The 24,445-nt window shown below is 41.4% G+C and overlaps 4 protein-coding genes and 1 non-coding gene across 5 annotated transcripts; 2 read left to right on the top strand and 3 right to left on the bottom strand.

Moving 5' to 3' along the window:
- Positions 1–1,353: 1,353 nt before the first annotated feature.
- On the bottom strand, positions 1,354–3,973 carry LOC140177718 (uncharacterized). The gene is made up of 5 exons (XM_072210866.1): positions 3,784–3,973; positions 3,250–3,738; positions 2,697–2,805; positions 2,261–2,523; positions 1,354–1,757 (listed from the first exon to the last, which is right to left on the bottom strand). Exons 1-5 carry the CDS (start codon positions 3,971–3,973, stop codon positions 1,354–1,356), a joined length of 1,455 nt encoding a protein of 484 aa, XP_072066967.1.
- Positions 3,974–9,842: 5,869 nt separating this feature from the next.
- On the top strand, positions 9,843–9,950 carry LOC112739748 (small nucleolar RNA R71). Its single transcript, XR_003170684.1, has one exon. It is a non-coding gene; the product is annotated as a small nucleolar RNA R71 (small nucleolar RNA).
- A 4,091-nt stretch (positions 9,951–14,041) lies between these two features.
- LOC112735377 (uncharacterized) lies at positions 14,042–14,605 on the bottom strand. Its single transcript, XM_025784917.1, has one exon. The coding sequence runs from the start codon at positions 14,603–14,605 to the stop codon at positions 14,042–14,044; it is 564 nt and encodes a 187-aa protein (XP_025640702.1).
- Positions 14,606–15,150: 545 nt separating this feature from the next.
- LOC112735375 (uncharacterized) lies at positions 15,151–15,609 on the bottom strand. The gene has a single exon (XM_025784916.1). The coding sequence runs from the start codon at positions 15,607–15,609 to the stop codon at positions 15,151–15,153; it is 459 nt and encodes a 152-aa protein (XP_025640701.1).
- A 6,155-nt stretch (positions 15,610–21,764) lies between these two features.
- Positions 21,765–23,567, top strand: LOC140177717 (uncharacterized). Its single transcript, XM_072210865.1, has one exon. The coding sequence runs from the start codon at positions 21,765–21,767 to the stop codon at positions 23,565–23,567; it is 1,803 nt and encodes a 600-aa protein (XP_072066966.1).
- The last annotated feature ends 878 nt before the right edge of the window (positions 23,568–24,445 follow it).

The following is a 24,445-nucleotide window of genomic DNA, read 5'->3' as shown; positions in this document are numbered from 1 at the left end:
TTTGAAAGGCTGCGGAGATTGCATGGCTTTATACCTGGGGAGAACTTGCATTCTTTATGGAGCGACCAATTTCCGATTTCCGAGCTCGCAGATTGCGTTTCTCAGTATCCTGGGGATATGGGTCTCACACGTCGGACATGGATCGAGGGGATGGGAAAATTCATTCAGGTAGTGGTTTTTATTTTGGTTGTTTTCATCTTTGTAGAGTGCTTTAATCATTTACTCTATTATCTTTGCAGATCGTTGCTTCTCGTCTAATGTGTGTTGGACGAACTAGTGAGTTATTGGGTTTGGAGCAGCAGGTGGTGGTTGAGAAAGTGTCGTCTCTTGAGCGTCTGTTGAAGGAAAGGGAAGAAGTTGTTGTTGATGTTACTGCGAAGATGAAGGAGAAAGAGGATGAAGTCGGCCGCTTTCAGGAACAAGTTAGGTTGCTGCAAGCTGAAGTTAAGGAGAGTGATAAGACTAAGGGTGAGATGACTGGTCATCTTAACGAGCTTGAGGAGGAGAAGATGGATATGTTTATAGCTGGGTTTGATCGTGCTGTTAGCCAAGTCTCCTTGTTTTCGCCGAACTTTGACGTAAGAAAACTCAACGTGGCTAAAATTGTTGTTAATGGTGAACTTGCTGATGACGAAGTTAGCGAAGACCAGGCTGAGAGCATTCCTCGTCCCCCTTGAAAAGATATTTGTATTTTGTTTCATGACTTTTCCGATGTTTTCAGAATATTTTAAACTTTGTACTTAGTGACTGTTTTGGTGTTGGTGTTGACTTGTGACAATGCTTTTATCAAAAGCTCGTGTATGGATATTTAATTTATCTTTTTCATGCTAGTTAGATGATAGATATTGATTTTGATAGTAGTTTTTGATATTTGAATTTTGATGGTACTAGTCTTTCCGACTTGTGTGGTCGGTTCGATGCGTTGGTCCTAATTTCTAATTGCTGATAAGTCAGTTTGATTGATAGGCGTTCAGTAATATTCGAAGTATAGATAGTCGAGCTGAATGTAATATTTATTGATATGAATGAGATGTTTAAGGTATGAAGTGGTCGGCCTCGTTAAAACCTGTCCGAATAAAACGCTCCTTAGGGATAAAACCTTGTGATCAGGAAAAAGAGTACCTGGTCAGTTCATATTTACATAAAAGTTCAACTGTAATAGATTCTCAAAGATGAGATATTCCATGTGTTAGGTAGAGGTGTTCCTTCTAGTGTTTCGAGGGAGTATGCTCCTTTTTCGATTACTTTAAAGACTCGGAAAGGGCCTTCCTAGTTAGCTGCAAGCTTCCCGTGACCTGGCGGTTTTCGGACTTCTTCCATTTGTCGCAGGACTAAGTCTCCCTCTTGTAATGTTCATGGCCTTACTTTTTTGTTGTACTGTTTTCGTATTGTTGCCTGCATGGCTTGCTGCCTTACTCCGGTGAGGCTTCGTTCTTCATTTATTAGGTCGAGCTTTGTTGACCTGGCTTCCGAATTGTCTTGCTCATCAAAGTATTCGGTCCGAGTGGACCCTTGGCTAATCTCTATGGGTATCATGCAATCTGCACCGTACACTAGTCGGAATGGGCTTTCATTCGTTGTTGTGTGGGGTGTCGTGTTATAACTCCACAATATTTCTGGTATGAGCTCGGCCCATCGTCCCTTAGCATCTGTTAATTTCTTTTTTAAGGCCTGCAAGATAACTTTGTTAGCTGCCTCCGCGAGCCCATTAGTTTGTGGGTGTTCGACGGAGGAGAAATGGTGCTTAATATGCAGGTCTGTTAGATATGATGCGATCTTTTATCCGTAAATTGTCTGCCATTATCAGATATGATTTCTCTAGGTAAACCGAATCTACATATAATCGACTTTCAAATGAAATTTTGTACCTTTTCGGATGTAATTTTTGCAAGAGGCTGTGCTTCTATCCATTTGGTGAAATAATCAACAGCTACTAGAAAGAATTTTACCTGTCGTGTTGAGATTGGAAATGGTTCGAGTATATCCATCCCCCATTTGTGGAATGGCCAGCTGACGTCTGAGGTATGTAAGAGCCCAGCTGGGTTGTGAATGAGCGGTGTGCATCTTTGGCATGCATCACAGCTTTGTACCTTATTTCTGCAGTCTTTTCTTAATGTCGGCCAGAAGTATCCTGCTCGGAGTATTCTTGTAGCTAAGCTCCTACTTCCAGTATGGTGTCCGCAGATTCCCTCATATAGTTCGTTCACAGTGGTTTCTGCTTCTGCTTGGCCGAGACATTTCAGAAGAGGTCAGGAAATACCTCGCTTGTATAGGTCGGCTCCTAATAAGGTATACTGGTTTGCTTTGTATTTGAATGTCCTTGGGTTTTCATCCTCTGGTATCTCTCCGCTTTTTAAGTAGCGAATGAATGTGCTTCGCGAATCTTCTTCCTGTGAGACACTTAAAACAGATTTTACATCTAAACTTGATTCTGTTAGTGTAATGTGATGTAGTTTATCTGTTTGATCGGTTACCCTATATGTAGCTAGTTTGGATAAGATGTCGGCCCTGCCATTTTGTTCTCTAGGTATATGCAGTATTTCAAAAATTTGAAAAGATTTCATTAGCGTTTCGACCGAGTTCAGGTATTTTTCTAAGAGCGAATCTCATACCTGAAATTGGCCGTTTACCTGTTGCACTACGAGAAGTGATTGCAATGTACTGTTAAGTTAGAGATCCCCACGCCCTTGGCTAACCTCAAGCCTGCTAGTAGGGCTTCATATTCGGCCTGGTTGTTAGTTGTTTCAAAGAGGAACTTGATTGACTGTTCGGCTTGGACTCTATTATCGTCTTTTAGGAGAATTCCTGCTCCACATCCATTTTCATTTGACGCTCCGTCCACATATAGTTCCCATGTTTTGATGTGTTCTTATATGTCCATAAATTCTGAAATAAAGTCGGCCAATGCCTGGGCTTTAGGCGATCCATGCGATTGATATGATATGTCGAATTTAGAGAGCTCAATTGCCCATTTTGTCATTCGCCCTGCTAAGTCCGGTTTTGATAGTATTTGTCGTAAATGATGGCCTGTCCGAACTATAATTGGGTGTGTTTGAAAATAATGCCTCAGGTGCCGAGCAGTGATTACTAGACCGAACGCCATTTTTTCTATCATTGGGTACCTTGTCTCGGCATTCTGTAGGACTTTGCTTACGAAATACACCGGGTGTTGCTCCTTACCTGTTTCTGTTACGAGTACAGAGCTAATAGTGTTAGTGGAAATGGAAAGAAATAGAAAGACTTGTTTACCTTGCTCTGGTTTCTTGAGTATAGGTGGTGATCCCAAGATATGCTTGAATTTGGAAAATGCTTTTTCGCATTCTTCCGTCCAAATGAATTTATCCGACTTCTCCATGGTCTTGAAGAAATGATAGGATCTTGTTGCTGCGGCTGGTAAGAATTTGGATAGGGTTGCTAGGCAGCCTGTGAGTCGTTGTACTTCTTTGATCGTCTTTGGTGATTGCATGTTTAGGATTGCCTGACACTTGTCAAGATTGGCTTCTATACCTCGGTTTGTTAACAAGAATCCGAGGAATTTGCCCTTCTGTATGCCAAATGCGCACTTTTCCGGGTTTAGTCTCATATTGTAGGCTCGGAGTTGTTGGAAAACCTCCTGAAGGTCAGCTTCATGTTGTTTTTCTGAGCTAGAATTGATGACCATATCATCAACGTATATTTCGATATTCCGTCCAATTTGATTTTTAAATATTTTGTCCATTAGTCTCTGATAAGTGGCCCCTGCATTTTTTAGTCGGAAAGGCATTACTTTATAACAAAAGTTACCTTTGTCAGTTACAAATGTCGTCTTATCCTCGTCATCTGGGTGCATTTGTATTTGGTTGTACCCAGAGTAGGCGTCCATGAAGCTTAGCACTTGGTAACTTGAGGTGTCGTCTACAAGTCTGTCAATGTTCGGCAGCGGGTACGAGTCCTTCGGGCAAGGCTTGTTTAGATCTGTGAAATCTACACACATCCGCCATTTTTCTGAGCTTTTTCTGACCATAACCACGTTTGCTAGCCATGAGGAGAAATAGATTTCTCGGATGAAACATGTATCCAATAGTTACTGTGTTTCTATTGCTGCTGCATTTCTTCTTTCAGTGCCCAGGTTACGTTTCTTTTGTCTTATAGGTCGGGCATTGGGATTGACTGCTAGTTTATGGCATATAAAATTTGGGTCGATCCCTGTGGTATGCGAAATTGCTACTCAGATTAGGTTGTAAAATTATTTGTTCGTTCTTTCCCTAGCAATGGCACCAAAAACGGATGCACAGAACTATGGTCCAAACATAACTTCACAACTTCGCATAACTAACCAGCAAGTGCACTGGGTCGTCCAAGTAATAAAACCTTACGTGAGTAAGGGTCTATCCCATGGAGATTGTTGGTATGAAGCAAGCTATGGTCACCTTGTAAATCTCAGTCAGGCAGATATCAAATGGTTATGGAGTTTTCGAAAATTAATGATAAATAAACAGAAAATAAAGATAGAAATACTTATGTAATTTATTGGTGGGAATTTCAGATAAGCATATAGAGATGCGTTCGTTCCTCTGAACCTCTGTTTTCCTGCTATCTTCATCCAATCAGTCTTACTCATTTCTATGGCTGGCTTTATGTAAGGACATCACCGTTGTCAATGGCTACTTTTCATCCTCTCTGTGAAAATGGTTCGATGCGCTGTCACTGCATGGATAATCATCTGGAGGCATCACCGTGGTCAATGGCTGTGTCCCATCCTCTTGTAAAAATGGTCCAAATGCTCTGTCACAGCACGGCTAATCATCTGAGGTTCTCGATCATACTGGAATAGGATTCACCCTCCTTTTGCGTCTGTCACTACGCCCAGCACTCGCGAGTTTGAAGTTTGTCACAGTCATTCAATCCCAGAATCCTACTCGGAATACCACAGACAAGGTTTATACTTTCCGGATTCTCATGAATGCCGCCATCAATCTAGCTTATACCACGAAGATTCTGATTAAGAGATCCAAGAGATAATCATCCAATCTAAGGTGGAATGGAAGTGGTTGTCAGGCATGCGTTCGTGGGGGAATGATGATGATTGTCACGTTCATCACATTCATATTGAAGTGCGAATGAATATCTTAGAAGCGGAATAAGTTGAATTGAATAGAGAAACAGTAGTACTTTGCATTAATTCATGAGGAACAGCAGAGCTCCACACCTTAATCTATGGAGTGCAGAAACTCTAGCGTTGAAAAATACATAAGTGAACATAGGGTAAGCATGGCCGAGTGGCCAGCCTCCCATGGAGGTCTAGAGATCTAAAAATGATCAAAAGATGTCTAATACAATAGTAAAAAGTCCTATTTATACTAAACTAGCTACTAGGATTTACAGAAGTAAGTAATTGATGCATAAATCCACTTTCGGGGCCCACTTGGTGTGTGCTTGGGCTGAGCTTTAGCTTTCCACGTGCAGAGGCTTCTTTTGGAGTTGAACGCCAAGTTGTAACGTGTTTTTGGCGTTCAACTCTGGTTCGTGACGTGTTTCTGGCGTTTAACTCCAGACAGCAGCGTAGAACTGACATTTAACGCCCTTTTGCGTCGTCTAAACTCGGCCAAAGTATGGACTATTATATATTTCTGGAAAGCCCTGGATGTCTACTTTCCAACGCAATTAGAAGCGCGCCATTTTGAGTTCTGTAGCTCCAGAAAATCCACTTTGAGTGCAGGGAGGTCAGAATCCAACAGCATCGCAGTCCTTCTTCAACCTCTGAATCTGATTTTTGCTCAAGTCCCTCAATTTCAGCCAGAAAATACCTGAAATCACAGAAAAATACACAAACTCATAGTAAAGTCCAGAAATGTGAATTTAACATAAAAACTAATGAAAACATCCCTAAAAGTAACTAGATCCTACTAAAAACATACTAAAAACAATGCCAAAAAGCGTATAAATTATCCGCTCATCACAACACCAAACTTAAATTGTTGCTTGTCCCCAAGCAACTGAAAATCAAATAGGATAAAAAGAAGAGAATATACTATAAATTCCAAACTATCAATGAAACATAGCTCCAATCAGATGAGCGGGACTTGTAGCTTTTTGCCTCTTGAATAGTTTTGGCATCTCACTTTATCCATTGAGGTTCAGAATGATTGGCATCTATAGGAACTCAGAGTTCAGATAGTGTTATTGATTCTCCTAGTTCAGTATGTTGATTCTTGAACACAGCTACTTTATGAGTCTTGGCCGTGGCCCTAAGCACTTTGTTTTCTAGTATTACCACCGGATACATAAATGCCACAGACACATAATTGGGTGAACCTTTTCAGATTGTGACTCAGCTTTGCTAAAGTCCCCAATTAGAGGTGTCCAGGGTTCTTAAGCACACTCTTTTTTTGCTTTGGACCTTGACTTTAACCGCTCAGTCTCAAGTTTTCACTTGACACCTTCACGCCACAAGCACATGGTTAGGGACAGCTTGGTTTAGCCGCTTAGGTCAGGATTTTATTCCTTTAGGCCCTCCTATCCACTGATGCACAAAGCCTTGGGATCCTTTTTATTTACCCTTGCCTTTTGATTTTAAGGGTTATTGGCTTTTTGCTCTTGCCTTTTAGTTTTAAGAGCTTTTGGCTTTTTCTGCTTGCTTTTTTCTTTTTCTTTCTATTTTTTTTTTCGCTATTTTTTTTTCTTTTCTATTTTTTTCTGCAAGCTTTTGTATTCACTGCTTTTTCTTGCTTCAAGAATAATTTTTATGATTTTTCAGATTATCAAATAACATGTCTCCTTGTCATCATTCTTTCAAGAGCCAACATATTTAACATTCTTAAACAACAACTTCAAAAAATATATGCAATGTTCAAGCATTCATTCAGAAAACAAAAAGTATTGTCACCACATCAATATAATTAAACTAAGTTCAAGGATAAATTCGAAACTCATGTACTTCTTGTTCTTTTGAATTAAAATATTTTTCATTTAAGAGAGGTGATGGATTTATATTCACTACTTTAAGGCATAGACACTTAGACACAAATGATCATGTAATGAAGACACAAACATGGATAAACATTTAACATAGAAAACGAAAAATAGAAAATTTAAGAACAAGGAATGAGTCCACCTTAGTGATGATGGCGTTTTCTTCTTGAGGAACCAATGATATCCTTGAGCTCTTCTATGTCTCTTCCTTGTCTTTGTTGCTCCTCCCTCATTGCTTTTTGATCTTCTCTAATTTTATGAAGGATGATGGAGTGCTCTTGATGTTCCACCCTTAGTTGTCCCCAATACTTGTGTGGAGGAAAATGTATCCCCTGAGGTATCTCAGGGATCTCTTGATTTGCAGTCAAATGTTCTACCACTGAGCTATAGATCCTTTACATGAATCTCTCCATCTCCCATGACTTGGAGGTGGAAGCTTTTGTCTTCCCTTTCCTCTTTCTAGAGGTTTCTCTGGCCTTAGGTGCCATCAATGGTTATGGAAAAACAAAAAAAAAAGCAATGCTTTTTCCACACCAAACTTAGAATGTTTGCTCGCCCTCGAGCAAGAGAAGAAAGAATAGATGAAGAAGAAGATGTGGAAGAAACTAGGATTATGAGGAGGGAAGGTGGGGATCCTGTGGGATCCACAGATCCTGAGATGATCCTGTGAGGTTCACAGATCTTGAGGTGTCAAGGATTTACATCCCTGCACCAATTAGGCATGTAAAATGCCTTTGCATGCAATTCTGGCATTTAAACACCGAACTGATGCTTGTTCTGGGCGTTCAGCACCCAGATGCAGCATGTTTCTGGCGTTGAATGCCAGTTCTATGCTTGTTTCTGGCGTTCAGTGCCAGCTTTCCTCAGTGTGCATTTCTGGCGTTTGAACGCCAGGATGCTGCTTGTTTTGGCGTTCAACACCAGATCCATGCTCTGTTCTGACGTTGAACGCCAGCCAGATGCTCCTTACTGGCGTTTAAACGCCAGTGAGTCCTTCCTCCAAGGTGTGATTTTTCTTCTGCTGTTTTTGATTCTATTTTTAATTTTTTGATTTATTTTGTGACTCCACATGATCATGAACCTAATAAAACATGAAAGAACAAAAAAAATAAAAATAAAATTAGATAAATAAAAATTGGGTTGCCTCCCAACAAGCACTTCTTTAATGTCAATAGCTTGACAGTGGGCTCTCATGGAGCCTCACAGATGTTCAGAGCATTGTTGAGACTCCCCAACACCAAACTTAGAGTTTGGATATGGGAGTTCAACACCAAACTTAGAGTGTGGTTGTGGCCTCCCAACACCAAACTTAAAGTTTGACTGTGGGGGCTCTGGTTGCTCTGTTTTGAGAGAAGCTTACTGTGCCTCTTTTCCATGTTTACAGAAGGATGTCCTTGAGTTTTAAACTCAAGGGAGTCCTCATTCAATTGAAGGACTAGTTCACCTCTGTTAACATCAATCACAGCTCTTGCTGTGGCTAGGAAGGGTCTTCCAAGGATGATGGATTCATCCTCATCCTTCCCAGTATCTAGGATTATGAAATCAGCAGGGATGTAAAGGCCTTCAACCTTTACTAACATGTCCTCTACTTGTCCATAAGCCTGTTTTCTGGAATTGTCTGCCATCTCTAATGAGATTCTAGCAGCTTGCACCTCAAAGATTCCCAGTTTCTCCATTACAGAGAGTGGCATGAGGTTTATTCCTAACCCAAGGTCACATAGAGCCTTCTCAAAGGTCATGGTGCCTATGGTACAAGGTATTAGGAACTTTCCAGGATCCTGTTTCTTCTGAGGCAATCTCAGTTGATCCAATGCATTTAGTTCATTGGTGAACAGGGGAGGTTCATCTCCCCAAGTCTCTTTACCAAATAAATTGGCATTCAGCTTCATGATTGCACCAAGGAACTTGGTAACTTGCTCTTCAGTAACATCCTCATTCTCTTCAGAAGAAGAATACTCATCAGAGCTCATGAATGGCATAAGGAGGTTCAATGGAATCTCTATGGTCTCTAGATGAGTCTCAGATTCCTTTGGTTCCTCAGAGGAAAATTCCTTATTGATCACTGGGCGTCCTAGGAGGTCTTCCTCCTTGGGATTCATGTCCTCCTCCTCTCTTGTGGGTTCGGCCATGATAGTCAATTCAATGGCCTTGCACTCTCCTTTTGGATTTTCTTCTGTATTACTTGGGAGAGCACTAGGAGGAGTTTCAGTGATCTTCTTACTCATCTGGCCCACTTGTGCTTCCAAATTTCTAATGGAGGACCTTGTTTCATTCATGAAACTCATAGTGGCCTTAGATAGATCAGAGACTAAATTTGCTAAGCTAGATGGATTCTGCTCAGAATTCTCTGTCTGTTGCTGAGTGGATGATGGAAAAGGTTTACTATTATTAAACCTGTTTCTTCCACCATTATTAAAGCCTTGTTGAGGCGTTTGTTGATCCTTCCATGAGAGATTTGGGTGATTTCTCCATGAGAAATTATAGGTGTTTCCATATGGTTTACCCATGTAATTCACCTCTGTTATTGTAGGATTCTCAGGATCATAAGCTTCTTCTTCAAAAGATGCCTCTTGAGTACTGTTGGATGCAGCTTGCATTCCATTCAGACTCTGAGAATTCATATTGACTTGCTGAGTCAATATTTTATTCTGAGCCAATATGGCATTCAGAGTATCAATTTCAAGAACTCCCTTCTTCTGAGGCGTCCCATTACTCACAGGATTCCTCTCAGAAGTATACATGAACTGGTTATTAGCAACCATGTTAATGAGTTCTTGAGCTTCTGCAGGCGTTTTCTTTAGGTGAATGGATCCACCTGCAGAAGTATCCAATGACATCTTAGCTAATTCAGACAGACCATCATAGAATATATCCATGATGGTCCATTCTGAAAGCATGTCAGAAGGACACTTTTTGGTCAGTTCCTTGTATCTCTCCCAAGCTTCATAGAGGGATTCACCTTCTTTCTGTCTGAAGGTTTGAACATCCACTCTAAGCTTACTAAGCTTTTGAGGAGGAAAGAACTTGGCTAAGAAAGCCTTGACCAGCTTATCCCAAGAGTTCAGGCTATCTTTAGGTTGAGAGTCCAACCACACTCTAGCTCTGTCTCTTACAGCAAAAGGGAAAAGCATGAGCCTGTAGACTTCAGGATCTACTCCATTAGTCTTAACAGTATCACAGATCTGCAAGAATTCAGTTAAGAACTGAAAAGTATCTTCAGATGAAAGTCCATGAAACTTGCAGTTTTGCTGCATTAGAGAAATTAATTGAGGTTTCAGCTCAAAATTGTTTGCTCCAATGGCAGAAATTGAGATGCTTCTTCCATGTAAATTGGAATTAGGTGCAATAAAGTCACCAAGCATTCTCCTTGTATTATTATTATTTTCGGCTGCCATCTCCTCTTCCTGTTCGAAAATGTCTAAAAGGTTATCTCTGGATTGTTGTATTTTAGCTTCTCTTAGTTTCCTCTTCAGAGTCCTTTCAGGTTCTGGATCTGCTTCAACAAGAATATTCTTGTCCTTGCTCCTGCTCATATGAAAAAGAAGGAACAGAAAAATAATAATAATAGGGATCCTTTTTACCCAAGTATAGAGGTTCCCTTATGTGAGTAGAAGAAAAGAAGAAGAGAAAATCTGAACTCAGAGAGAGAGGGTTCGGATTTTTGGTGAGTGAGTGAGAGATGTTAGTAGATGAATAAATAAATAGAAGGAGATGAGAGAGAAGGATTTTTGAAAATTATTTTTGAAAAATGGTTAGTGATTTTCGAAAATTAAAAAAAAGAAATAAATTAAAATTGAATTTTGAAATAATTAGTTAATTAAAAAGAATTTTTGAAAAAGAGGGAGATATTTTCGAAAATTAGAGAGAGAGAGTTAGTTAGGTAGTTTTGAAAAAGATAAGAAACAAACAAAAAGTTAGTTAGTTAGTTAAAACAAATTTTGAAAATCAATTTTTGAAAAGATAAGAAGATAAGAAGTTAGGAAAGATATTTTAAAATCAAATTTTTGAAAAAGATAAGATAAGAAGATATTTTTGAAAAGATATGATTTTTGAAAAAGATTTTGAAAAAGATAAAATTTGAAAATTTGATTTGACTCATAGAGAACAACTAGATTTTAAAATTTTTTGAAAAAGTCAACTCAAATTTTCGAATTTTATGAGAGGAAAAAGGGAAAGATATTTTTTTGATTTTTTGAATTTTTATGATGAGAGAGAAAAACATGAAAATGATGCAATGCATGAAAATTTTTAGATCAAAACAATGAATGCATGCAAGAATGCTATGAATGTCAAGATGAACACCAAGAACACTTTGAAGATCATGATGAACATCAAGAACATATTTTTGAAAAATTTTTGATGCAAAGAAGACATGCAAGACACCAAACTTAGAAATCTTTAATGCTTAGACACTAAGAATTCAAGAATGCATATGAAAAACACCATACAACACAAAACAATATAATATGAAGATCAATCAAGAAGGTTTATCAAGAACAACTTGAAGATCATGATGAATGCAATGCATGAATGTAATTTTCGAAAAATGCTAGATGAGTATGCAATTGACACCAAACTTAAAAATTGACTCAAGACTCAAACAAGAAACACAAAATATTTTTTATTTTTATGATTTTATAATTTTTTTGTATTATTTTTTTTTTTCAAAAATTAATGTAAAAAAGAAAAATAAGGATTCCAAAATTTTTAATATGAATTCCAGGAATCTTGCACTCTTTAGTCTAAAGCTCCAATCTGAGGATTAGACATGGCTTAATAGCCAGTCAAGCTTTAGCATGTAAATCTTTTGGATCAGGAACAGCAGCAGGTGGATTAGCAACAACTAGCTTGCTCTTGATAATGTTGGGTTGGAAGCCCCAGTCCAAATAAATTTAGATATGGCTTTACAGCCAGCCAGGCTTCACATGCTTCATGAAACACTAGAATTCATTCTTAAAAAATTTTAGAATGATTTTCGAAAACAGATGAGAAATTTTTGAAATTTTTTTTTGAAAACCCTTTTTTTTTAAATAAGAAGAAAATTACCCAATCTAAGCAACAAGATGAACCGTCAGTTGTCCAAACTCGAACAATTCCCGGCAACGGCGCCAAAAACTTGGTATGCGAAATTGCTACTCAGATTAGGTTGTAAAATTATTTGTTCGTTTTTTTCCCTGGCAATGGCACCAAAAACGGATGCACAGAACCATGGTCCAAACATAACTTCACAACTTCGCATAACTAACCAGCAAGTGCACTGGGTCGTCCAAGTAATAAAACCTTATGTGAGTAAGGGTCGATCCCACGGAGATTGTTGGTATGAAGCAAGCTATGGTCACCTTGTAAATCTCAGTCAGGCGGATATCAAATGGTTATGGAGTTTTCGAAAATTAATGATAAATAAACAGAAAATAAAGATAGAAATACTTATGTAATTTATTGGTGGAAATTTCAGATAAGCATATAGAGATGCGTTCGTTCCTCTGAACCTCTGCTTTCCTGCTATCTTCATCCAATCAGTCTTACTCCTTTCTATGGCTGGCTTTATGTAAAGACATCACCGTTGTCAATGGCTACTTTTCATCCTCTCTGTGAAAATGGTCCGATGCGCTGTCACTGCATGGCTAATCATCTGGAGGCATCACCGTGGTCAATGGCTGCGTCCCATCCTCTTGTGAAAATGGTCCAAATGCTCTGTCATAGCACGGCTAATCATCTGAGGTTCTCGATCATACTGGAATAGGATTCACCCTCCTTTTGCGTCTGTCACTACGCCCAGCACTCGCGAGTTTGAAGTTCGTCACAGTCATTCAATCCCAGAATCCTACTCGGAATACCACAGACAAGATTTAGACTTTCCAGATTCTCATGAATGCCGCCATCAATCTAGCTTATACCACGAAGATTCTGATTAAGAGATCCAAGAGATAATCATCCAATCTAAGGTGGAACGGAAATGGTTGTCAGGCACGCGTTCGTGGGGGAATGATGATGATTGTCACGTTCATCACATTCATATTGAAGTGCGAATGAATATCTTAGAAGCGGAATAAGTTGAATTGAATAGAGAAACAGTAGTACTTTGCATTAATTCATGAGGAACAGCAGAGCTCCATACCTTAATCTATGGAGTGCAGAAACTCTAGCATTGAAAAATACATAAGTGAACATAGGGTAAGCATGGCCGAGTGGCCAGCCTCCCATGGAGGTCTAGAGATCTAAAAATGATCAAAAGATGTCTAATACAATAGTAAAAAGTCCTATTTATACTAAACTAGCTACTAGGGTTTACAGAAGTAAGTAATTGATGCATAAATCCACTTCCGGGGCCCACTTGGTGTGTGCTTGGGCTGATCTTTAGCTTTTCACGTGCAGAGGCTTCTTTTGGAGTTGAACGCCAAGTTGTAACGTGTTTTTGGCGTTCAACTCTGATTCGTGACGTGTTTCTGGCATTTAACTCCAGACAACAGCGTAGAACTGGCGTTCAACGCCCTTTTGCGTCATCTAAACTCGGCCAAAGTATGGACTATTATATATTTCTGGAAAGCTCTGGATGTCTACTTTCCAATGAAATTGGAAGAGCTCCATTTTGAGTTTTGTAGCTCCAGAAAATCTACTTTGAGTGCAGGGAGGTCAGAATCCAACAGCATCAGCAGTCCTTCTTTAACCTCTGAATCTGATTTTTGCTCAAGTCCCTCAATTTCAGCTAGAAAATACTTGAAATCACATAAAAACACACAAACTCATAGTAAAGTCCAGAAATGTGAATTTAACATAAAAACTAATGAAAACATCCCTAAAAGTAACTAGATCCTACTAAAAACATACTAAAAACAATGCCAAAAAGCGTATAAATTATCCGCTCATCACCCTGGCATATCAGCAGGGGTCCAGGCGAACAGGTCGACATTGGCCTTTAATATGTCCTCCAAGTTCTGTTTTGTTCTGCAGAGAAAGCCAAACCGATGTTAGTATAGTGATTTGTTTCATCCGATTGTACCTTTTCTAAGTCGTTCGTTTGGGAGGGGTGACTGTTGTTGTCCCTAGGATCCATTTCGGCCAGGGTGGGGATGCTTTCCGAGTTGTATACTTAATGGATTCTCGGGATAGCCTCCTTTGTGATTTTCTTCAGGCTTGCTTTGTAGCATTGTCTAGCTTCCTTATGGTCGGCGTGGACTGTCGCTACTGTGTTATCTTGCACAGGAAACTTGACACATAGATGAATGGTAGAAACAATAACTCCAAAGGAGTTAAGGGAGGGGCGTCCTAAGATGATATTGTAAGGACTAACACAATCGACTACCAAGAACTGGATGTCTAGTGTTTTGGAATTTGGGAATTCTCCCAATGTCCTCAGCCATACATAACCTGATATAGGGGCTCTTTCTCCTGAGAACCCTGCTAATTCTCCTCCTGATGGTTGCAATGCCTTGTCGCTTAGCTGCATCTTTTTTAATGTGGAATAGAATAGGATATCGGCACTGCTTCCCGGATCGAGCAGAACTTTCTTTACGGTCAGCTCTCCCATGTGCACCGAGATTACTACTGGATCATCCAAGTTTGGTGTCTGTGATTTGAAATCGTCAGTATTGAAACTGATATGGGCAGCTGAGGTCGGAACTGTTGGGTTTTGGTGCGACCCTTCCATTGTCATCATAGTCCGGTAGCATCTTTTCCTAGCTGTGTTGGTGAGTCCTCCTCCTGCGAAGTTGCCTGATATGTAATTTATGACTCCTTTGGAGGTAGGGGTTTCGATTGAGCCACGCCATGTTCCTTTTTCTTTGTGATCCGAGCCATATCTCGGCTTGTCGATGTCCTTGGTTGCCTCCTTCTGACTTTTGGAACTGATATATTTTGTCCAATAATCCCTGTCTGGCCAATCTCTCCAGTAGGTCTTTTGCTACTACGCATTCATCAGTGGTGTGGCCGGACTTTTGGTGGAATGCGCAATGTTTGCTTTTGTCCACGTATTTTTGGTCTTGGTATGTTCCTGCCTTGACTGGTGGCTTTATAAGTCTGTTGTGGAGTATTTCCTTGATGATGTCCTCTCTACTGGTATTAAACCCGGTATATGAATCAAATTTTGGAGTTAGTTTAAAAGGTTTTTTGGAATCTCTGTTATTTGACCTGTTCGGCCTGTCGTCTTCCTTCCGTGATGGTGGTCGTTCGTTTCTTCGTGTCTCACACAATTCTTCTATTTCAATTTCTTCGGTGGCTGTCTCGGAACTCCTCCAATGTCTCCAGTTTCGCCACAGCTATAGCTTCCTGGAATTTTCCAGGTCGAAGGCCACTTTTTATGGCATGCAGCTGGACTTCTAGGTTAAGGTCGGGGATTTCTATGGCCACCGTTGTGAAGCGCGTCATGTAATCCATCATACTTTCGTGCTGCCCTTGTTTGATTGTGCTGAGATAATCCGAACCTCTTGCATAGATTTTAGATGCTGCAAAGTGGTTGATGAACATCTTGGCGAACTCGTCAAAGCTGGTTATGGACCCTACAGGCAAATTAGAAAACCATAGTAAGGCAACTCCATCTAAAAATGTAGGAAAAGATCGACATAGAATGGGATCGGAGTCACTATTAAGGAACATCATAGACTCAAATTTTGTGACATGAACTTTAGGATCCCTGATCCCCTTATATGGCGTTAAGGTCATTGGTAGCGTAAAGTTCTTGGGCATTTTGAAATTCATTATCTTCTCGAAAAACGGGTTGGTTTGCCGTCTTCCGGTTTTTGGGGGTGTCTCCCTTGTCTTTGCGTTGGATTCTGATTAATGTTCTTCGTGTTGATCAACATTTGTCTTCTTGCTATCGACCTTCTGATCTCTGTTATTTTGCATTGCTGCTAATAATTCCGCCATCTGCTAGTTTTCTGCTTGGAGAGCGGCGTTGGCCGCCAGGAGATTGGCGTTGGCTGCCAGGAGATCGGCGTTAGCTTGATGGGGTTGCTGGGTCTTTGGGTAATCAGTCATGTTCCCTTTTCTGCAAAGAGAAAGAGGTATAAAGCAAATACGAATTATAAAAATTATAATTTCGGAGTGGGGTGAAGTTAATTTCCGGCTCCACGATGGGCGCTAAATGTTCTTGCAAGGATACTCTGTCCGATCTATACGTCGGCTCTCTGTTAATCTCACTATGCTTGGTGGCTTTGGCCGAGTCGATGACATCCTTGTGAACCTGGACCCGAGCGTGGTACCTACAAAAGGGACTCCGACGCTCAAGTTAGTAAGGAGATAAAATAAATAAAGAGTGTATATGATTGGTGATATAGCTCTAAAGTATGTTGTTTTCGGGACGAAGTATTTTTGTCTTGTGATCTTTTCATTGATGGCTCAGCCTACTTTATAGATAAGTTTGTAGCTTAGTGGTCAGCTTCTTCTGAGATTTTGGTAATTGATCTTCGTCCGAGATTGTGGGGACTGATCTTCATCTGAGATTGTGGGGAGTGTTCTGTTGGGATAGAGCCGTTACACCGAGGTATGACTTAGTTTTATCCGAGATATTAGAGGTACAGTACAGATACAATAATACAAAAATATTTTTTATTTATTTATTATGTTAAAAATATTTTTTAAATACTTTTTTAAAAAAAATATAAATTATAATTTTTAAAAAATATATTTTTTTTTACTTTTTCTATTGTTTTTGCTTTCATTACTAAAATTTTGCTAAATACAGTAAAAAATAAAAAAATTATTAAAAAATATCTTTTTCTAACAATTTAATAACACCAAAACAAACTCTAAATAAGCTTCAAATCTAATTGACCTACCTCTATTTTTTTATATTTATATCTGAAATATAATATTAAAATAAGTTATTCATGAATATATTTACCTTATATAATAAAACTTCATATTTTTTTTGTTATTTATGTTAATACTAAAAATTTATAAAATAAAGAAATTCACAAAGTACTTATATTTAATAAAGAAAAGATATCGTATGCAGTAAACAAATAACTCAATGTCTATAAAAAAATGAACTAAACTATTTTAAAGTGGATTTTATATATATTCACTAAATGTTGTCAAATAATAATAATAATAATAATAATAATAATAATAATAATAATAATAATAAAAATAATATTGATTTGAGTAGTCAAAAATAATAATATAATATTAAAATATTAACAAATAATTCTTTAACTATTTAGATAAATTGAATAGACAAAAATAAAAAAATACTATATTAAAAATATTGTATAAAAAAGAATTAAGAATTATTTGAAAGATATATATAATATTTGTAAAGATATCATAAAAAAGGTAGTTATTAAAAAGATATTAGATTAAATATTATAATTATTGACAAATTTTATCATAATTAATTATTAAATTTTAATAAATTTAATTATTTAATACATAATATTTTTTTAAAAATAGCATCAATATGTGTCAACATGCTACGCTCATAAATGGTAAAACAAAATACCATATATAATATTCATAGAAATATAAGGAATAATTGTGATAATTTTTAAAAGGATATAAAATAAAATATTAAAATTATTAATTTATGAAAATACAAAAAATAATCATAATAATTACTAAAAAAATATGAAATAAAATATTAGAATTAATATCAAATTTTAACATAATTAAATGTTAATTTTGGTATGATTAATTATATAATATTTTTTTTAAAAAAATAGTTGAAAAAAAAGGAGGTATTCAAATTGACACTAAAATGTGCTACATCAACGTGCTAACCCTCATAATGTAACCTGTTATATAATTAGTATTATTGATTATTGATGATTGACTCGTTATAATATAAGAAATAATCATAATAACAATTACGAAAAAGATATAACATAAAATATTAGAAGTATTGACAAATCTCATCAACATAGATAATTATTAAATATTAATTTGTATATCATTGATTATATAATTTTTTTTTATAAAATAGTTGAGAAGAAAATTGTTACGGATCCAGTCCACGGATCCTATACCCGGAACGGTCTCCGAACCCGGTTACCTGGGTTCGATCCGCTTCGCCCTTCCAAAAGGCCCGGAACCGGCCCGCTGAAGTTCCTAACCAACTTTCGAATTCAAACGTCTCCCTTATCTTAGCCAGATAAGATAAGATAAGATGTTCACCATCACCTATAAATAGAGGACCCAGATCCCTCCAGGTATTCATTCATTCCTCACACCTTATACCTCTTAGATCCATTCTGACTTGAGCGTCGGAGTGTCTTTGCAGGTACCTCCCCCCATTGCTCCAGTCAAGTGATCCGGCATCTACCTCAATCCGCAAGTTCTCGATCCATCTCTCAACCCGTACCAGAGACATCTTGTACATTGGTGCCGTCTGTGGGGAACTTGCGCCGACTAGAGTCGGAATGGGGGACGTACTCGAAGAAACCTCCTCAAGCCGGGATAACTCTCGAGCAAAGAACCCGACCCCCGAGCATCAGGAGGTCACAAACCATGGAAGGATAGCAAGCACCATCCACCACGCACAGAATAAAGAAAACGATCACATCATTCCGGATCCGCGACATCCTGAGAAAACAGGGGACAAAGTGGCACAAATAATCCAAGATCTTTGCCTCCGAGTTCAAGAATTCGAAGGCAGACTAGCTTCCAAGGAAAGGTATAATACCGAACACGGAAGTCACGCAACCTCTAGATCAAAATCTCGCCACGGTAGATCGCCAACACGGCGACACGATAGGAAAGATAATCGCAGCACCTCGCGCGACCCCAGGCGAGAAAAGTCGCCGGAACGACGGTACAGCAAAAGGCACAACCGCAGTACCTCCCAAGATCTAAGTCATCAGCGCGACTCAGATGAAGATCGGCGACACCGAGAAACCAAGCGCACAAGAAACGACCACACAATAATGGGAGCTACACCTTTCACAAAAAGGATCTTAAGAGCAAAACTCCCCAAAGGTTTCGACAAACCCACCGACATGAAGTACGACGGAACTAAGGATCCCCAGGAACATCTAACTGCCTTCGAGGCTAGGATGAACCTAGAAGGAGCAGCCGACGCAGTCCGATGCAGGGCCTTCCCGGTGACCCTAGCCGGGCCAGCAATCAAATGGTTCAACGCCCTCCCGAACGGATCCATAGCTGGTTTCCACGACATCACACGGAAGTTCATGGCCCAGTTCACCACCAGAATCGCTAAAGCTAAACACCCCATCAGCTTGCTAGGGGTGACACAAAAATAAGACGAATCTACAAGGAAATACCTCGACCGCTTCAATGACGAATGCCTAACGGTCGACGGTCTCACGGATTCAGTCGCAAGCCTCTGCTTAACTAACGAGCTCATGAACGAAGACTTCCGCAAACACCTCACCACCAAACCAGTGTGGACCATGCACGAGATCCAGAACGTCGCCAGAGATTACATAAATGACGAGGAAGTCAGCCAGGTCGTCGTTGCCAACAAGCGACAACACACCCACACCGAACATGGCAACCCGGCGCAACGACATAACCCACCACCCAGAGAAAATCAAAGGGACCACCCCAAACCGACAAACACAAACCGACCACCAAGAATCGGCAAGTTCTCTAATTATACACCCTTGACAGCACCAATTACCGAGATATACCACCAAATAGCAGATCGAGGCATCATGCCGAAAGCCCGACAACTCAAAGAAAGAACGGGAGGCAACAAAACCCTTTACTGCGACTACCACCGAGGTTACGGGCACAGGACACAAGACTGTTTCGACCTTAAAGACGCCCTTGAACAAGCCATAAGAGACGGCAAGCTCTCAGAGTTCGCCAAAATCATCAGAGAACCAAAATGTGCGGAGAGAGACAGGTCGCCAGAAAGAGCAGGACGCAACCCGAGAACACAAAAGCAACCTCCCAGGGAAAGCCCAGAAGACGACCCGGCCCTAATAGTAAACGTCATCACGGGCAAAGATGTGTCAGGCAAGTCAAAATTAGCACTTAAAAAGGACCTCAAAGTTTTGGCCGTCAGAGACCAAGCCCCAGCTATCACAGCCGACAAAGCGATAACTTTCCTACCCGAGGATTGCCAGCACGGCACCTCGGCCGAAGACGCACCTTTCGTCATCTCGGCGAGAATCGGAACAGGACCAGTCCGAAGAATACTGGTGGACACCGGCGCAGACTCCAACATCTTCTTCCGAGGGGCCTTCGACAAGCTCGGACTCCGCAGCGAAAATCTCCAAACACACCGCAACGGCGTCACGGGACTCGGGGACAACTTTCTCAAACCGGACGGTTCCATCACCCTCTCCCTCACCATAGGGGCAAGCAACCAAAGAAAGACAATTCTATCCGAATTTGTGGTCCTAAAAAACTCCACCGCCTATAACGTCATCCTCGGGAAAAAGACAATCAATGACTTCTCCGCCATCATCTTCACCAAATACCTCCTTATGAAATTCATAACGGACGACGGCTCCATCGGCATTATCCACGGAGATCGCAAAGTCGCAGCGGAATGCGATGACACCAGCCTAGCTTTACAGAAAAAATCTCGCAACGCGGCCGGAATTTTTCTAGCCAATTTGGACGCCCGACAAAACGGCCAACCCAGGCCAGAACCAGAAGGCGACATGGAAAAAATACAAGTAGGGCGAACCAGAGACGAATATACTTTCATCAACAGGAACCTCCTAAACGACCTTAAAGAAGACCTTTCCCAATTCTTGAAGCAGAACAAAGACTTGTTCGCTTTCACACCAGCCGACATGCCCGGGATAGACCCCGACCTGATGTCCCACCGATTGGCCGTAGATCCCAAAGCCAAACCCGTGGCACAAAGAAGACGAAAAATGTCCCCAGACCGGGCAGCCGAGGTCAAAAGACAAGTACAAGCCCTACTAGAAGCGAATTTCATCAGAGAACTACCCTACACGACGTGGTTGGCAAACGTCGTACTAGTAAAGAAGTCCAACGGGAAGTGGCGAATGTGCGTCGATTACACAGACCTCAACAAAGCCTGCCCAAAAGACGCCTCTCCCCTGCCAAACATCGACGGATTGGTAGACGCCGCATCCGGACATCGGTACCTCAGCTTCATGGACGCATACTCCGGCTATAATCAAATACCTATGCACCAACCCGACGAGGAGAAAACAGCATTCATCACCCCCGATGGGACATACTGCTACACAGTCATGCCCTTCGGCCTAAAGAACGCAGGAGCCACGTTCCAACGGCTCGTCAACAAAATATTCCAGAACCTTTCCGGAACAAAGTTAGAAGTCTACATAGACGACATGCTCGCCAAAACTGAATCCGGCGAACAACTCATAAGCGACCTCAAGGTCATAATGAACACCCTGCGAAAGCACCATATGCGACTCAACCTGACAAAATGCGCCTTCGGAATGGAGGCAGGGAAGTTCCTCGGCTTTATGATCACCCAACGCGGAGTTGAAGCAAACCCGGAAAAATGTCGTGCCGTCCTTGAGATGACAAGCCCAAAAAACCTCCACGACATCCAGAAGCTCACCGGTCGACTCACGGTGTTATCCCGTTTCCTCGGAGCATCAGCACAAAAAGCAATCCCGTTCTTCAAACTGATGAAGAAAGGAACCCCCTTCAGATGGGAAGCAAAATGTGAAGAGGCATTCCAACACTTCAAAAGAGTACTAGCGGAACCACCAGTTCTCGCCAAACCCCAAACAGGGGAGACCCTCTACCTATACCTCTCCATAACGGAAGAAGCACTCGCAGCAGCACTTATCCGCGAAAATGAGAAGAAAGAACAAAAACCCATCTAATTCATAAGCAAAGTCCTACAAGACACGGAAACTCGGTACTCACGCCTGGAAAAGCTAGCTTTCGCGCTCCTCATGGCCTCCCAACACTTACGGCAATATTTTCAGGCCCATCCCGTGACGGTCCGGACCGACCAAGCGGTCAAACAGGTGCTACAAAAACCTGACCTAGCAGGAAGAATGCTAGCTTGGTCCATCGAGCTGTCCCAATTCGAAATCAAGTTCGAACCCCGAAACGCAATCAAAGCGCAAGCCATGGCCGACTTCATCGCCGAAATGACTCCGGGAAACCAAGCTCCCGAGTCATGGAAGCTGCACGTCGACGGCTCGTCAAACGCCACCTCCGGAGGCGCCGGGGTCATAATCGAACAGTCAGTACGATACGAATTCCCAGTCTCTAATAATCAAGCACAATATGAGGCCCTCCTAGCGGGCCTAGCCCTAGCCAAGGACGTCGGAGCAAAAATCCTGGAAGTAAACACCGATTCCCAGGTAGTCAGCTCCCAAATCAACGGAGACTACCAAACGCGAGACCCTTTACTCCAACAATACCTCGCTAAGGTAAACAAACTGAAAGAAGGGTTCGATCGCGTCACCATACGGCACGTTCCCAGAGAACAAAATACAAGAGCAGATATCCTCTCCAAACTAGCCAGCACCAAACCAGGACACGGCAATAAATCGCTAATTCAGGAAGTCGTTAAATCACCATCCATATCAACAACGGCTAGTGCTTACCTGACACTCCCCAGCCAAGGATCATGGACCTACCCTATCCTACAATACCTCCTCAACGGAACGCTACCTGAAGACCCCAAGGAGGAAAAATGGACAAAAAAGAAAGCCGCCAACTACACAGTCATCGCAGGACAACTATACAAACGCGGATTCTCGCAACCCCTTGCCCAGAAAATCATCCGGGCCGGCTACTTCTGGCCCACGGTTATCCGGGACTCCATGCAGTTAGTAAAGAACTGCGATAAATGCCAAAGGCACGCCAACATTCACCAGGCCGCCCCACACCAGCTCAGCATCATATCGGCAGAGCGGCCATTCGGCACCTGGGGGATCGACCTGGTCGGACCCTTTCCTACGGCACCCGGTCAACTCCGATATCTCATTGTCGCCATAGATTATTACACCAAGTGGATTGAGGTCGAACCCCTGGCCTCCATCACGGCAACCCAATGCCAAAAATTCCTCTGGCGACAGATCATCACCCGATTTGGGATCCCCGAGATCGTCATCTCGGACAACGGAACCCAATTTGTTGACAAAAAATTCAGAGAATTCCTAGAAGGACTACGTATAACCCACCACTTCAGCTCGGTAGAACACCCCCAAACAAACGAACAGGTGAAATTCGCAAACAAAATAATCATCAAAGGACTCAAGAAACAGCTCGACGAAGCCAAAGGACTATGGGCCGACAAACTCGGATCGGTTCTATGGTCATACCGAACCACTCCCCAAACGACCACAGGGGAAACCCCTTTCCGATTAACATACGGAGGGGAGGCCGTCGTCCCAGTAGAAATAGGAGACCCAAGCCCAAGGAAAACGGTCGGAGGTAACGACGAGGAAGCGGAACGAGACCTCATTGACAAAGAAAGAAGCATAGCCCATGTCAGGGAGCTAGCCCTTAAACAAAGAATCAGCTTAAGGTACAACCACGGCGTCATCAAACGAGAATTCGCGCCTGACGACCTCGTTCTACGACGAAACGACATCAAAGCCCCGACCCCAGGGGAAGAAAAACTCACCCCCAACTGGGAAGGACCATACAGAATCAAAGCCGCAATTGGAAGGGGAGCGTACAAGCTCGAACGACTCAACGGCGACGAAATTTCGAGAACATGGAACGCCGCCAATTTGTGACGCTACTACACTTAGGTTGACCGCCATAGGTCCCCCTTGTCTTTTTTAATTTCCTTTTACTCAGATTTTACCTCTTTACTACATTTGTTTTCCTTGTTTAAATTAAAGTATTAAACTCGGGTACTCTTTCCTGTCATCACGGAGGGTTTTAACGAGGCCCAAATAAAATTCCACTATGTTCTACCCTTCCCCCTTCTACCTCCCAAAACGGAATAGAAACACAGCCACAAACACCGAGAACTGATCACCCTCGGGGCCTGACAAACGGATATCCCTAAACACTAAGCGGCCTACTAAAGGTCCTAAGTCACGACGGCTTAAAGACATAACGGCTCAAAATAAACATAAGGCCTGAACGGCCACACGAGTCATTAAAAAGAAAGCAAGTTATAAGCGGCCGCAATGGCACAACCCAGAGTTCAAAACATACCAAATACACGGCCCACGGCCGACCAAATATCCAAAACAAAGACTAAGTTCAAAGCAAACTAAAATTACAAGATATAAAACTACTCAAGGTCAACAATTCGGCCATCACGGACGGCCTTGAAAGCCCCCATCACAGACACGTCCGCACCCGGAGCCAACACCCAAGCCTGAGCCCTCATCGTCTCCTCGGTGGCAACGATCGCACCCTTAGTATCAGCCAACAACTCCGTCTTCTCTTTCTTCAGGGCAGCAACTTCGGCCTTTAAAACTTCCAGCTCGCCAAGAAGCACGGCAGCCTGAGAACCCGCGTCGGAAGCCCGTTGCCGCTCCTCGCCCAGTTGGGAAAGAAGCGAAGTCTCGACCTCGGAAAGAAGGAGGATCTCCGTCCCGGCTTCCTCGGAAGACTTCACTGCCTTCTCCCTCGCTACCTCGGTAGCCTCGAGCTGCTC

The sequence above is a fragment of the Arachis hypogaea genome, chromosome 13 (genome assembly GCF_003086295.3).
Source record: "Arachis hypogaea cultivar Tifrunner chromosome 13, arahy.Tifrunner.gnm2.J5K5, whole genome shotgun sequence".
NCBI classification, from domain to species: Eukaryota; Viridiplantae; Streptophyta; class Magnoliopsida; order Fabales; family Fabaceae; genus Arachis; species Arachis hypogaea.
Note: the sequence above shows the minus strand (reverse complement) of the source record. Positions and strands in the feature narration are given on the sequence as shown.